This window comes from Sus scrofa, chromosome 16 (genome assembly GCF_054392235.1).
Source record: "Sus scrofa isolate SSC_HxYL_T2T_F1_AM1 chromosome 16, Sscrofa_HxYL_maternal_Yorkshire_Landrace_v2.0, whole genome shotgun sequence".
Lineage (NCBI taxonomy): Eukaryota > Metazoa > Chordata > Mammalia > Artiodactyla > Suidae > Sus > Sus scrofa.
This window is the reverse complement of record NC_139398.1, coordinates 87,363,770-87,376,966: the sequence shown is the minus strand read 5'-3', so window position 1 is coordinate 87,376,966 and position 13,197 is coordinate 87,363,770. Positions and strand designations below refer to the sequence as shown.

General features: G+C 54.8%; 1 protein-coding gene across 2 annotated transcripts in view; it reads left to right on the top strand.

The window, feature by feature from the left end:
- TENT4A (terminal nucleotidyltransferase 4A) overlaps positions 1-13,197 on the top strand; it is a 43,065-nt gene that overhangs the window by 15,130 nt on the left and 14,738 nt on the right. For both annotated transcript variants that reach the window (XM_021076642.2, XM_021076643.2), the window contains exons 2-3: positions 12,258-12,381; positions 13,095-13,141. In XM_021076642.2, the coding sequence (XP_020932301.2) occupies positions 12,258-12,381; positions 13,095-13,141 (171 nt within the window). The remainder of the gene's footprint in view (positions 1-12,257; positions 12,382-13,094; positions 13,142-13,197) is intronic.

The following is a 13,197-nucleotide window of genomic DNA, read 5'->3' as shown; positions in this document are numbered from 1 at the left end:
CAGGGTCATAGTCAGGTGCGTCGTGTGGAGACTGGACAGGGCAGCCGATGGAGGGGGCAGGTGCTCGCCGCGGTCACGAGAGCGTCGGCTGGCAGCATCCCTGGTGAGTTTACCCGTGTTGCCTCAGGATCCTCGTGCGCACACCTCTTGACAGCAGCGCCTCTGACGGGGGCTGGGACAGCGGGCAGAGCCTGCTAGTGGTCCGGCTGGGGCGGGTCGGGGTCCTGGAGAAGACCCCGTGCTCACAGGTCTCGTCCGGGCTCAGTCGTCTGCATCCACGGAGGCTTTTCTGGGACTAAAGGGGAGCCTTCTTAGGAGCCCTGTCTTTGGGGCTGTGTCTGCTAAGTCAGTGGCTTGGTTGAGGTGGCGCTTGAAGCAGAAATGTAGGCCGAAGGGGCCTTTTAGCCCAGCTGGTCCTTGGAGCTGAGCAGAGTCCCAGTGCCCTGGACCCCGGAGGCTGGGTTTGGCTTTCACGGCTGACGGCGGCCAGTCGGCAACGTCTCTGCCCTGGGACCTTTGGAGTAAAGTCAGTGTCAGTAAAGCTGAGATGATGACGCTTTTTCTTGGCTTTGATTATAAAAACAACGGTGTGCTTATTGAAGAAATTTGGAAGATACAGAAAAGAAGCTGTCCGTAATTGTCCTGTTAACACTTGAGCATATTTCTGTTATTTAAAAAAAAGTCATTATAGTTAATTTACAGTGTGTCAGTTTCTGCTGTACAGCAGAGTGACCCAGTCATGCGTGTGCGTGTGTGTGTGTATGTGTGTGTACCTTCTTTTTCTCGCCTCATCCTCCATCATGTTCTGCCCCAAGTGACTGGATAGAGTTCCCTGTGCTGGACCGCAGGATCCCTTTGCTTATCCACTCCGAGTGCGGGAGTTTGCGTCTGCTAACCCCAGTGTCACCAGTGTATCGTTTTGTATTTGTTTAACTCTAGGTAAGTGGTTCCTCCTTGAAGAGCTCTCTTGAGCAATTTTAGAAGATGGTGCGCTAGAGAGAGAGAGTTCCAACCTTCCACTTTTTAGAAGAGGCCCACGGTGCAGAGTTGTGCACCTTTCTGTGTGCTGGGCCACTCCCCGAGGGTGGCCTTCCTGCTCCGTGGCTGAACGTCACGTCTGAGGGCTGCAAGCTCCGGGTTTTTGAGTCCTCGTTGGGGGATCTTGGGCCGTTTACCTCCCGTTGAAAGAATAGTTGGTTTTGGACAGCAGTCCTTGCCTCGAAGATTGCTGGAGAGCCTAAGGAAGGGGCTGGTGAAGTGGACGGAATTGCGCGGCATCCGGAGTAGTCGTCTTCTCAGATTCCTAGGCGTTCCTCCCCCAGAGATGGTCCCGCTCGCCCGCGCCCCGGGTGTGAGCATCTCCAGAAAGAGGACAGAAGGCACAGCTGTTTTCATCTCAGAAATGATTGCTGGCGAGCAGGGCCGGGGACCCTGCCTTCACAAGCAGCCCTGGGGTTCCCTCTGAGCACCTGGCCTGCAGGGGGCTGTGCTGCAGCTGCCGTGCCAGCCTGGGTGGCAGGTGCCTGCAGCCAGTGCACTCAGTGCGGCCCCTCCCTGCCCAGCAGCCCTGCAGTCTCTGAGCCTGTCCGGAGCGTGGAGGCCCGGGTTGCATTGCAGCTTCCTTAGGACACCAGTGTTAGGGGCTGAGGCCCACTGGCTCCCTTTGCCGGTGATGCCTTCAGGACTGGCTGAGGGAGTGGGTGCTTCCCGCAGGGTTGCTCCAGCTGGGACCGGAGGTGGGGGTCTCCTTGGGGCTGAGACGCAGGACGGTGCAGTGGCACTGGAGCGTGCTTCCCTCACCTGACTTCGTCTTGGTCTCGGGATGCTCCTGGGTGCCTCAGCAGAGTTTTTTTCTAGAAACCATTTCGGCATGTCCTGTCTACTCTGGCCGTGGGTTTAGTGGATCCACTGAAATTAAGTAAATGCCTTTGCATGACTTAGTTATAAGCCTGTGGTATCCGAGCTCTTGCTTTCTTTTCTGAAGGGGGGAGGGAAGGTGGTTGTGGTTCTCGGGCCTCTGAGTGGCCCCAGGGGCTTTGCTTGGCACTTGCAGTGTGCTTGGGTGCTCTGCCGGGCCAGCGGGAGCGGGGTGCTATCCTTTCCCCTGACCCGCACAGAGGCACTTCTCCTCGCTTCGGTTCAGGCCCCTGGACATCTGCCTGCCTCAGCGTGCAGCGCAGCTGATCCCAGGAGGGACCCGGGAGGGAAGGGGAGGCAGAGCTTGCGTTGGCCGGGAGCTGAATTTGCGGGGATCAGGGGTTACCACAGAGAGATCCCTAAGCTGCAGGGTCCTCTGTCCTGGCTCTTTTGTTGCTCTGAGCCCTTTTAAACCCTGGGTTGGCTCGGCCTGCTCCGAACAGCAGCCGTGCCCCAGCCCAGCCCCACCTCCCCCTGCCTGTCACTCAGCTCTCAGGACCCTCCCTTTGCAGCAGCTTCTCTTCCACTGATGCCTTGGAGCCCCTGCCGGAGAGAGAGACGGGTGCACAGGCAGGGGTCTGCGGGGCTGAGGAGGCGAGGCGCAGGCCCGAGGAAGGCGGGTGGAGCCCGGGGCTTGGCAGCAGGAGGGGTCCGCCTGGAAACACACGGACGGGCTTTCTGCTTTGCAGGTTCAGTCAGTCTCCTCCTGCCTTTGAGCTTAGATTCAAAACAACCTTCGAAGGTCTGATTCAGGGTTCTCTAAGTGGGTATGGATATTAATTGGCTTGTAACATAATTAAAAATCAGTTAAAAAAAAATGAGCTGATTAACCAAGTCCTTGAAGGGAGTTGTAAAAAGGATGGGCCACCCGAGTGACTGCCCTGGCCCTGCCCGGTGGCAGGCAGACGGGACGCCCACGGCTGCGCAGCAGAGTGGCTTGAGCAGCCACTGGAAACTCCAGCACTTGACTCCAGAGACGTTCACCAAGGCGTTGCTTTTTGGCAAGAATGCAGACGAGGAGCTGAGGGGAGGGAGCTCCAGTTTCTGAGAAACCACTGGCTTATTAAGGCTTTTGAGGGTTTTCAGAAGAGTTGGAGGGCGGGGAGCAGGGGAGAACAGGAGGAAATGGACCTTGGCGGGTGGCTCTCGGTGTTTCCTCTTGCATTTTACAGTGTAATCTAAAAGCCTCGTGGGTCACGAGCCTTTGGAATGGACGGGTTTCTGGAGAGGGTGGATGGTGGGGCAGCGGTGGGGCAGGGCCGTGGGGTGGGCGCCGTGGGGACGGCGGCTTGTGCGGGTGGGGTGCGTGCTGACACTTAATCCGGTACGGGGTGCTGGAACTCCTTGTAGCCAAACTGCAGGAAGTTGTGCTCATTCATCTGGTTTTTCTTTCCCCTTCAAAGGATGAATGAAATCTGACCTCTGGCCAGGGCTTTCCTTTGAAAAAGCCGCGGGGCTCTCAAACCCCTCGCAGAGCAGCCTCAGGGCCGCCTTGGCCTGTTTCCTTTCCCTTTTCTGTCGACACGGTTTTATCTTAAATCTGATTCAGTGTCCTCAAGTCCGGTCCCTTGTTTCTCTGTCTCTTAGCTGCTGCAGTGCGTGTGCCTGTCCTTGTTGGCGTACGAAGATGTCACCACTCAGCAACTTGCACCTTGTGCCAGGCTAGCGGTGGGAGAAGGCCGCTTTGCTGGGGCCGGACCCCGAGGCTCCTGGGGGTGGGACTGCTTCTCTGGGGCACCCCCCTCAGAACCAACAGCCCTCCCTGACTTTGGGTTAGACTTACCATGTAACCCTGCCAGCACGGCTTTGAAAGTCTAAAATCATCCGCCTGAAATGGGTCATCTGTTTGCATGAATGACTTGACTGGCTGTGGCATGGTGAGTTTGGCTCTCTAAATTCGTAATTGCCTTTTGGTCTTTGAAAAGGCTCACTGAGTTGGATTTCACAAATGTTTAAAGCAACCAGATACCAGATGCAAAGATAGATACTAAACATTGCTGATTGATACTTGGTACCGGAAGCAAGAATTAATTTGGGAAATGTACTAGACATTGAAAGACCAGGAGTTCCTGTCGTGACGCAGTGGAAATGAATCCGACTAGTATCCGTGAGGCTGCAGGTTTGCTCCCTGGCCTCGTTCAGTGGCTTAAGGATCCAGCATTGCTGTGAGCTGTGGTGTAGGTCACAGACTCGGCTTGGAACTGCATTGCTGTGGCTGTGGTGTAGGCCGGCAGCTGCAGCTCTGATGATTTGACCCCTAGCCTGGGAACCTCCATATGCTGCAGGTGCAGTCCTAAAAAGACAAAAAAAAGAAAAAAGAAAAGTCAGTTATTACCTCGAGTGGCTTTACAAGTGAGCAATTGTAAATGAGAAATGTCTTTTCTCATTTCTCAGTGAACTTTATTTTTTGATATTTAGATTCAAAGGGTACTTAGCAATAACGCGTTAGAAATTTTTTTCCAGTACTTTCATGGTTGTAACTAAAAATCACTGGAAACTCTGGTCTCACCATTTTCGTCTTTCTTAAAATAACCAGGAAGTAAATCTCAGGGCTTTCTCCACTGTGTTGTATCAACTTGAGATTCTTCCAGATTGACCATCAGAGTCGTACGGGGTCTGTATGGGCCAGTCGCCCTGGCTGGAGTGTCTCGGGTCCACTGCTCAGGGCAGCTCGTCAGGTGTGCTGTGCGGTCCCACCTCCTGCAACTGCGCTGTCCCTTTTGTACCTTCTGTTCTGCCACGTTCCAATTCACGATGCCACTTATGAGGCTAAAGCCGGCCAGAGCCCTACTCTGGTCCCTAAAGGCCCCACAGCGGTGTGGACGCTGGGGTCTCAGCTGAGAATGAAGCCTGCCCCACACAGAGGTTTCTGGAGCCATTCTTGGCTTCATGGCTGCAGAGTGGCAGGGCAGGCCTCACCTGCTGGTGGGCCCTCTGTTTCTTCTGCTGCCCCCCCGCCCCAGGGTGCCTCTGGTCACCTCTGATTCCCCTGTTTCTGTGGATCTGAGGTGCCATTACTTGTAAAAAAAAAAAAAAAAAAAAAATGGACCCATTGTGTTTTTTTTTTGTTTTTTTTTGTTTTTTATTTTCCCACTGTACAGCAAGGGGGTCAGGTTATCCTTACATGTATACATTACAATTATATTTTCCCCCACCCTTTCTTCTGTTGCAACATGAGTATCTAGACATAGTTCTCCATGCTATTCAGCAGGATCTCCTTGTAAATCTATTCTAAGTTGTGTCTGATAAGCCCAAGCTCCCGATCCCTCCCCCTCCCTCCCCCTCCCATCAGGCAGCCACTAGTCTCTTCTCCAAGTCCATGATCTTCTTTTCTGAGGAGATGTTCATTTGTGCTGGATATTAGATTCCAGTTATAAGTGATATCATATGGTATTTGTCTTTGTCTTTCTGGCTCATTTCACTCAGGATGAGATTCTCTAGTTCCATCCATGTTGCTGCAAATGGCATGATGTCATTCTTTTTTATGGCTGAGTAGTATTCCATTGTGTATATATACCACATCTTCCGAATCCAATCATCTGTCGATGGACATTTGGGTTGTTTCCATGTCCTGGCTATTGTGAATAGTGCTGCAATGAACATGCATGTGTCTCTTTTAAGTAGAGTTTTGTCCGGATAGATGCCCAAGAGTGGGATTGCAGGGTCATATGGAAGTTCTATGTTTAGATTTCTCAGGTATCTCCAAACTGTTCTCCATAGTGGCTGTACCAGTTTACATTCCCACCAACAGTGCAGGAGGGTTCCCTTTTCTCCACACCCCCTCCAGCACTTGTTATTTGTGGATTTATTAATGATGGCCATTCTGACTGGTGTGAGGTGGTATCTCATGGTAGTTTTGATTTGCATTTCTCTTATAATCAGCGATGTTGAGCATTTTTTCATGTGTTTGCTGGCCATCTGTATATCTTCTCTGCAGAAATGTCTGTTCTGAAATTGTGTTTTTATGGCTCAGAAATGTGACCCTGGTAAGGACAGCTTCCTGTGGATGAAGCCACCTAAGGGGAAGTGCCTTTATGAAACTCACCGTGAAGAAAGGAGAATATTTAATTTTGAGTTGATGTGATGCTCAGCCATGATTGGAAGATGCATCCCAATTTTAGATGAGTTGAAATGTTAAGGAAAAAAGGGTACCTTTTCCTGAGGATGAAAGAATAGTCTTTGCTCAGTTCCCCAGTGACGTGAGTTCCTCTGGAAACGCTCTCATCAGGCACTGTTGTTGGTAAAAGCTCCTAAACCGGGGTGTGGTAAACGTGGCCGTGAGGATGCGTTTAAATTGTATCAAGAGCTGGAATGCTTAGTTTTGACGGACGCGGCTCTTCCTTGTCCGCATTTAGCCTGAAGCTTCTGAGATGTTTATTTTGGGGAGCCTTTGAGAGCCAGGGACGCTGGTCTCCTGTTGGCAGGTGTGTGGGTGGGGCGGCCTCTGCCCACGGGGGGCCTCCCCTCCTGCCTAGACCTTGGCTTCTCCAGGGATGGAAGGAGCGGGGACCCGGGAGAGGAGATGGGTGGGGGCCGCCCGCGCCCCCTTGTTGACCTTGGGCTGCTCAGCTGCCTGCGCGGGTGTCAGGGAAGCAGCCGCTGGAGCCGCCGCCGCTCGCCCCACGTGGCCGCTTAGACTGCAGTGAAAGCACAGCTCCAGCGCCTCGGTCACGGCCACGTTTCGGAGCTCTGCACCACTTCCAGAACGTTCTGTGATCATGGGACTTGTCAGCAGCGCTGTGCTGCTGTGCTAGGGAGCCTGTGGGTCCTGCCCCCCCGCCCCGAGGACGGCAGCATCCTAGGCTCGTCCCTGCTCGGGCCGAGTTGGGGGCCTGGCCGAGGTGCTGGGACCAGAGACACTGGCGGGACTTGGTCACCTTGCTGCCTCTCAGCAGCGGGTGCAGAGTCGGGGCTCTTGAGGCCGACTGGCTGGATCATTTGCTTTTTTAGTTAAGGAATTGATAATTTACCATTAAAGTTAGAAAATGAACGCAAGCAAAAGGAATATAAAATTCACAAGTAATCTCGTCATCTAGAAAAATAGTTGACTTTTTTGTGTTGTAGTTAATGTTTTGCTGTTTGCTGTTAAGTATGAGCGGTGTAGTGACCGTTCTCAGGGGTGAACTTCTGTGTACTTCTGCAGTTATTTCCCTCTTAAAAAGTGTCGTCTTTGCTCCTTTTCACTTTTTCTAATCACGATTTTATTGGTGGTTCATTTTTTTAGCTCTAGTGTGCAGTGGCTTGATTTGGATCTTAGTTCCCATACCAGGGATTGAACCCGGGGCTGCAGCAGTGAATCCTAACTACTAGCCCACCAGGGAGCTCCCTCCTTTTCACTTTTTAATTTGTACATATGATGAGTACATTCTGGTGAAGAACAAAGCTCCTGCAGCACGTGGGTCTCAAGCGTAGGAGGTGGTTGCTCTCAGCAACTCGTTCATCTGGTGGCAGAGCCTGTGGGCCTTGGCGTGTGGCTCCAGACCTTCTCATGAGCTGTGCGTGTGTGTATGTGTGTAGCTACATTCCTGTAGCGGCCGGGCAGGTCTGTCTGTCTGTCCTGGAGCCTCACACCCTCCTCGCCCTTCTCAGTGCTGAACAGTGTCCATCCCTACCCACAGCCCTGCAGCGGGAACACCAGGCGGTTCCCGAGTGTGTGCGCACGCACGTGTGTGTATGTGCGTGTGAGTGCGTGTGTGGGGGGAGAGAGTGTGTGAGAGTGCCTGCGTGCTCCAGGGCCCGGGGTCCCGGCCTGGGGTTGTGGCTCCCAAGGGAAGCCTTCCTCTCACTCAGAGTTATTGAGCTGTTGTCTGCTGGTGCCCGAGTGTGAGGTCCAGTCTGAGCGAGGTCCCATCTCTGTGAACAGATTCTTCCTGTTTCTGCCGTGCGAAATTGACATTTGCTTTTTAATTTGTTCACATTCCATGTGTTTTTGGAAGGAATTTCTTCATAATAATGGACTCTCAGTCTTTGTGTCGTGGTTGTCTTTTCTGCATTGGAGTCTGGAAAGGCCTCTTCCCGTCTGAGAAAGCTGATAGCTCTCATGGCTTTTTTTCTCTTCTTCTATTTGATGTTTTCATTTAAAAATCTAACTCTGCATCTGTATTTTTTTTTTTTTTTTAGGGTTGCACCCGGGCGTATGGAAGTTGCCAGGTGAGGGGTCGAATCAGAGCTACAGCTGCCGGTCTACACCACAGCTACAGCAACACAGGATCCAAGCCCTGTCTGCAGCCTACACCGCGGCCCACAGCAACACCAGATCCTTAACCCACTGAGCGAGGCCAGGGATCAAACCTGCGTCCTCATGGATACTAGTTGGATTCATGACCGCTGAGTCACGACGGGAACTCCAGTCGTCCTTGTTTTTCGGCTGCTGTGTCAGGATTAGGTTTGTCTACAAGGATAAAAAGTCACAATGTGGTGCCTTGGCACCAGGACTGAGTGAGGGGGCGTAGGGCTGAGGGCGCTCTCCCCTCAGAAGCCCTCCGAGGTCCCCCCGGGGCACGCTGGCACCTGCAGCCCCGGGAGCAGGCGCTCCTCGGCCTCCTAGCGCTGCCTGGTGGCTGCCTGCGGCCGAGGCGGTGGCCTGGGCCCGCCAGACCGGCAGCTCCTGCCGGTTTTGAGACCCCACCTCTCTGCTGCTCTCGGGGGGCTTTTCCACGGTGGTCGCAGCGTCAGCATTTTCTTGGAAGGTGTGGAGACGGCAGGCTGGCAGCGGCAGGGGCTCTGAGTGTGGTTTCCCGAGTTCATCTTGGCGGCTCCGCAGTTCCTCTGAGGTTTTGATTTGAGGGAGGAGGCGTCGGCGTCCTCATTTCCTGCTCGAGTAGAAAGGATCCAAACTCGCCGTGGACGTGGTTCCGTGAGACGCTTTGGAGAACTGTGCACGGGGGACGCTCAGTCTCCGAAGGGGTGACTGACCGGCGGCCTCGGGTTGACGCTGGCGGCGGGCTTGGGGCCGATGGCCCTTCTTGGTGCAGTATGTTGTCCTGCCCATCGGGCAGTTTCTTCAAGTGACCCTTGTAATGTGTGTTGAATACTTAACCCCGGCGGCTTTATTGAACACTGGTTACGTTTTTCTAAAAAAGGATAGTTGGCCATTTAAATGATTTCTGCTAACAAGTCAAGTTACCCAGTTTCGGGGTACAGTATTTCTTGGGGTGCTAATTTTTGACGACATCGTGTAGTCATTTAATGACATTCCCTAATGTCGCTCTCAAATGACAAGATGGTAATAAGCAAAACATGTAGTTTACCCAAACTCGGTTGGCTCCGCACACGCTGGTCGGATGCTGGTCCTGGGTCAGCGCTGTCTTGCGCCGAGATCTCGTCGGGGACAGGCGAGCCCCTCTCCTCCTGCGGGTCGTCTCCTCTGGGCAGAGTCGGGCGCTGGGCCATCACCACGGCCACGAAGGACGCGGGGGCCTCTGCTTCTCCTCCCCGCAGGTTCTGTTGAAGTGTCCTGCGGGACCTCCCAGCTCTCCCAGCCCTCAGGGCCCGAGGCGGCACGGGGGCAGCCGTGGGGCTCTCCGCGTCTGCCCACATGTCGCGGTGGTGGTTAGACCTCCTGGTGTCTTTCTACACCGACGGAGCCGTCACACTGCAGAGCCTCGGGCGGCTCCAGGGGTCGTGCAGTGCCTCGCCTGTCCCAGCTCGCCGGCAGGGGCCGGGCCGAGCCTTCTTGTCCAGCTAGGCTCCCAGCAATGTCCCTTCTGTTCCCAGAAGGCAAAGCAAAAATGCCCTTCCTAATATTTGTTAGGGCAGTTACTATCTTTTAGTTTTAATTTTATTTAAAAAAATTTTTTTTCGTCTTTTTGTCTTTTCTAGGGCCGCTCCTGTGGCATATGGAGGTTCCCAGGCTAGGGGTCTAATTGGAGCGGTAGCCGCCGGCCTACACCACAGCCATAGCAACACAGAATCCGAACCGCATCTGCGACCTACACCACAGCTTACAGCAAAGCCAGATCCTTAACCCACTGAGCGAGGCCAGGGATCGAACCTGTAACCCCGTGGTTCCTTGTCAGACTCGTTAACCACTGAGCCACGACGGGAACTTTGGCAGTTGCTAACTTTTAGATGCAGTCTAGCACCTATTTCAGATAAGATGCTTCCTCAGTGTATCTTACTCCTGGAACAGGACACTGAGATCGGGAGGCCTGGAGGCGAGTGTCCTGCTTGGCACCACTTCCGCTCTGGCGATGTGGGCCCTTGGCGACCTCATTATTAATCTCTCCTGAAATGCGGGAGGGGCGGGATTCTGGGCGGCGTCCTCTGTGTCAGGCAAGTCCACGGGCATCTGACAACACTGCCACCGTGTCACCCACCGGGCAGCGTCTGTGCAGCCAGGTCCCTTGGGGTGTCCTGGGAAGCCAGGGGGCGACCTTTCATGTTCTTCCATGTGTGACGGTTCATTCCGCACTGCACGTGCAGACTGGCAGTGACCCGTAGCACATCGGCCTGGCCTGCTTCCTGGGTGCTGTGATGGGTTCCCTCTGGGCTGTGGATGGAATTTTGCCACGCCAGCTTTGCTCCTCTTCTCCCATGTCTTTGGGCCATTTGCCTAGTTTTTCTAGGCCTATGTTCTTTTATTTCTCCGAATGTCTGTCCTCGTGGTGTTATCAGAAGAGCCCTGAGCTGCGGTGGGGGGGGCGTGTGCCCTTCGTGCTTTGATGGACTAACCGAGGTGGCTGCTGGTCCAGTGTCGCGTGCCAGTCCCCTGAGGAGCCTGTGCTGCCTCCCTGACGGCCACACAGTGACAGGGACAGACGCCTAAGCTGAGGGGCAGGGGCCCTGCTGTGGGCATTCACCTGTAGCCTGACCGTCTTGTCCTGCGACAGCATTGGAGCTGTGCCCTGGAGCTGTGGGGACCGCCCGTGACGTGCCGCGCCTGCTGGCTGCCGGAGGAGACGGCGTTCATTGCGGAGGATGTAGTTGGCGCTCAGCGGCGGCTGCGACGGTGGAAGCTTGACGCTGTATATCCTGGAGTTGATAGATATTTTGGAAAAATGACTGCGTTTTAATGTTGCATGATTTATTATCTTTTTGGATTTACTAAAAACTGAATCAGCAGTGTGCTTGGGGTGAAGTTCTGTTTGATACAAAACATCATCAAGTTAGGTCCCCCGCCGGCGATGGCCCCGCTGACTGCAGATGCTCCGTGAACAGGGGTGTCGAGGACGTATTTGCCACTCGGGTCCCACATGTGCTTTCAGTGGCTTCGAGGAGCCTTGAAACTGAGCAGTAGGGATGCTCACTGCAGGTGACTTGCAGGGGTCAGGGAGCCGGTCCTGCAGGCAAGGGAGTTGACCTTGGCCTTAAATGAGAAATTGGATGTTCGCTGTGGGGTGAGATGTTTGCTGTCACGTCTGTGCCTTCGGAGCCGTATGCTGAGAGGTCCCAGGAAGTCTTGCCGCTCTCAGGGCGACTGGTTTGGTGGTCACTGAGCTGACATATTATGCCCCTGACTTTGTTCTGTCTTGTCTTTGCCTGGCTCATGATCAGACTGCGAGTGGAAGCAGGTGGATCTGACCTGACGTCGTTCCTAGGGCTGGGTTATTTACCTCCCCCTTTTTAATCCCTAAAGTAGCCCACGATGGCCTGTCTCCTTCCTGCAAAGGTGACTGTGCTCAGATCCGTGTGGCTATGGCCGCAGGCCTAGCCTTCACCTGTGGGGCTGACAGAGAAGGGCCTTTGGGGGGCGGGGTGAGGTGGCTTTGGGGGCTTCTCTTTCCTGGGGCCACTGCTTTTTAGATCTTTGTGCAGAAGGACGGAGAGGGAGAGCAGGCCCAGCACGTGAGGAGCTGGCCTCCTTGGAGTCTGGTGGAGGGAACCTCGGGAGCTGAATGCAGTGGGGCCTGTGGTGGCGGGTCAGCGGGTGTGTCGGGCAAACCTGCTGGCTGAGGTCCGGGGTCTCTGGCTCCTGAGCACACCTGTGTCCTCCTGGCCGCGCTGGTCTCAGGCCCGCCCGTGGAGAGGCCGGGAGGTGCCCGTGGGCCCGAGCACAGCCCGGCGGGGGTGAGGCTGCTACCTGGGGGCCCTCTTTGTCTGTCACGGAGGGACTTCCCTCCATTTCTTGAAGTCACCCAGATGTATCTTTAGGATATGCCTTTAAACGCCAATTGGAAGGTGGGCTGTTTTTGTCGTCAGGACCCAGCGGTGCTGCTCTGCTGAGCTGGGCTCTGGGACGCGGCCCGCGACAGTTTTCATTTCATTCTCTGCGTTCAGAGCGGAAAGGAGCTGGATTTCAAGTGGCCAGACACACATTTTAATGTCCTGCTGCTCTGACGCTGGAGTGAGACGTGTGCTTACATTTGATGGTAACTCAGCGTGTTTCTCTTCTGTCCTAGGCTTCATGAGGAAATAATTGACTTTTATAACTTCATGTCCCCTTGTCCTGAAGAAGCAGCCATGAGACGAGAGGTGGTGAAGAGGATCGAGACTGTGGTTAAAGACCTTTGGCCGACGGCTGAGGTGGGTGCGCCTGGCTGGTGCGGGTCACTCAGCCCCGTGGCTGCCTGGGTCTGCTGGGCTCCGGGCCCATGGTGCTGTCCCCGGGTGTGGCCCTGGGGTGGGCTGGGCCCTCACCAGGGAGCCCCTTAGACGTGCACCTCTGGTCCGCGTGCGCCCCTGGCCCCGTGTGGTTCTGACCCCGCACGCCCAGCTGAGCAGCCTCGGCCTAAGGGACTTCTCTGTTGACATGGCCTGGTTATTTTTCTTGTTTCAAGTTTACCTTAAGGTCAGGAGTTTCCCCCCTTCCCTGCGTCTCACATCACAGCACGTGTTCAGCTTCGTGAAACTTTTCCAGGGAGTGAACACGTGTTCGTGGAGCTGTGGTCCTTGGGCAGCGGAGACAGTCCCCGTGACTGCGGCCAGCCCGTGCTCCCCTCCTGTCTAAAAGGACACATGACGTTTTTGGCTTCGCCCTTTGGAGCCCTGAGGCAAAGCCCTGCTGCCAGCACCTTCCACGGGCATGACAGCGGCTCTGGACATTCGCGGCTGCAGCGACTGTGGGCGAGGCAGGAGTCGCTGCATCCTTAGCTCTGAGATTATACACATTCCTTTTGGGGGCAGGTCTTTAACTGCAGGGCTGAGAGGGTCTCGTTGGGGTTCGGGCCCCGCTGCAGGCGCGTGGCGGGGAGGCGGCCGGGACTGTCACGGTGAAGGCCTCGCTCGCTCTCTTTCAGGTGCAGATATTTGGCAGCTTCAGTACCGGCCTCTACCTTCCAACCAGGTGAGCAGCAGGCGGCGCCGCGCAGGTCCGCGTCTGCGCTTGTCTGCCGGGTGCAG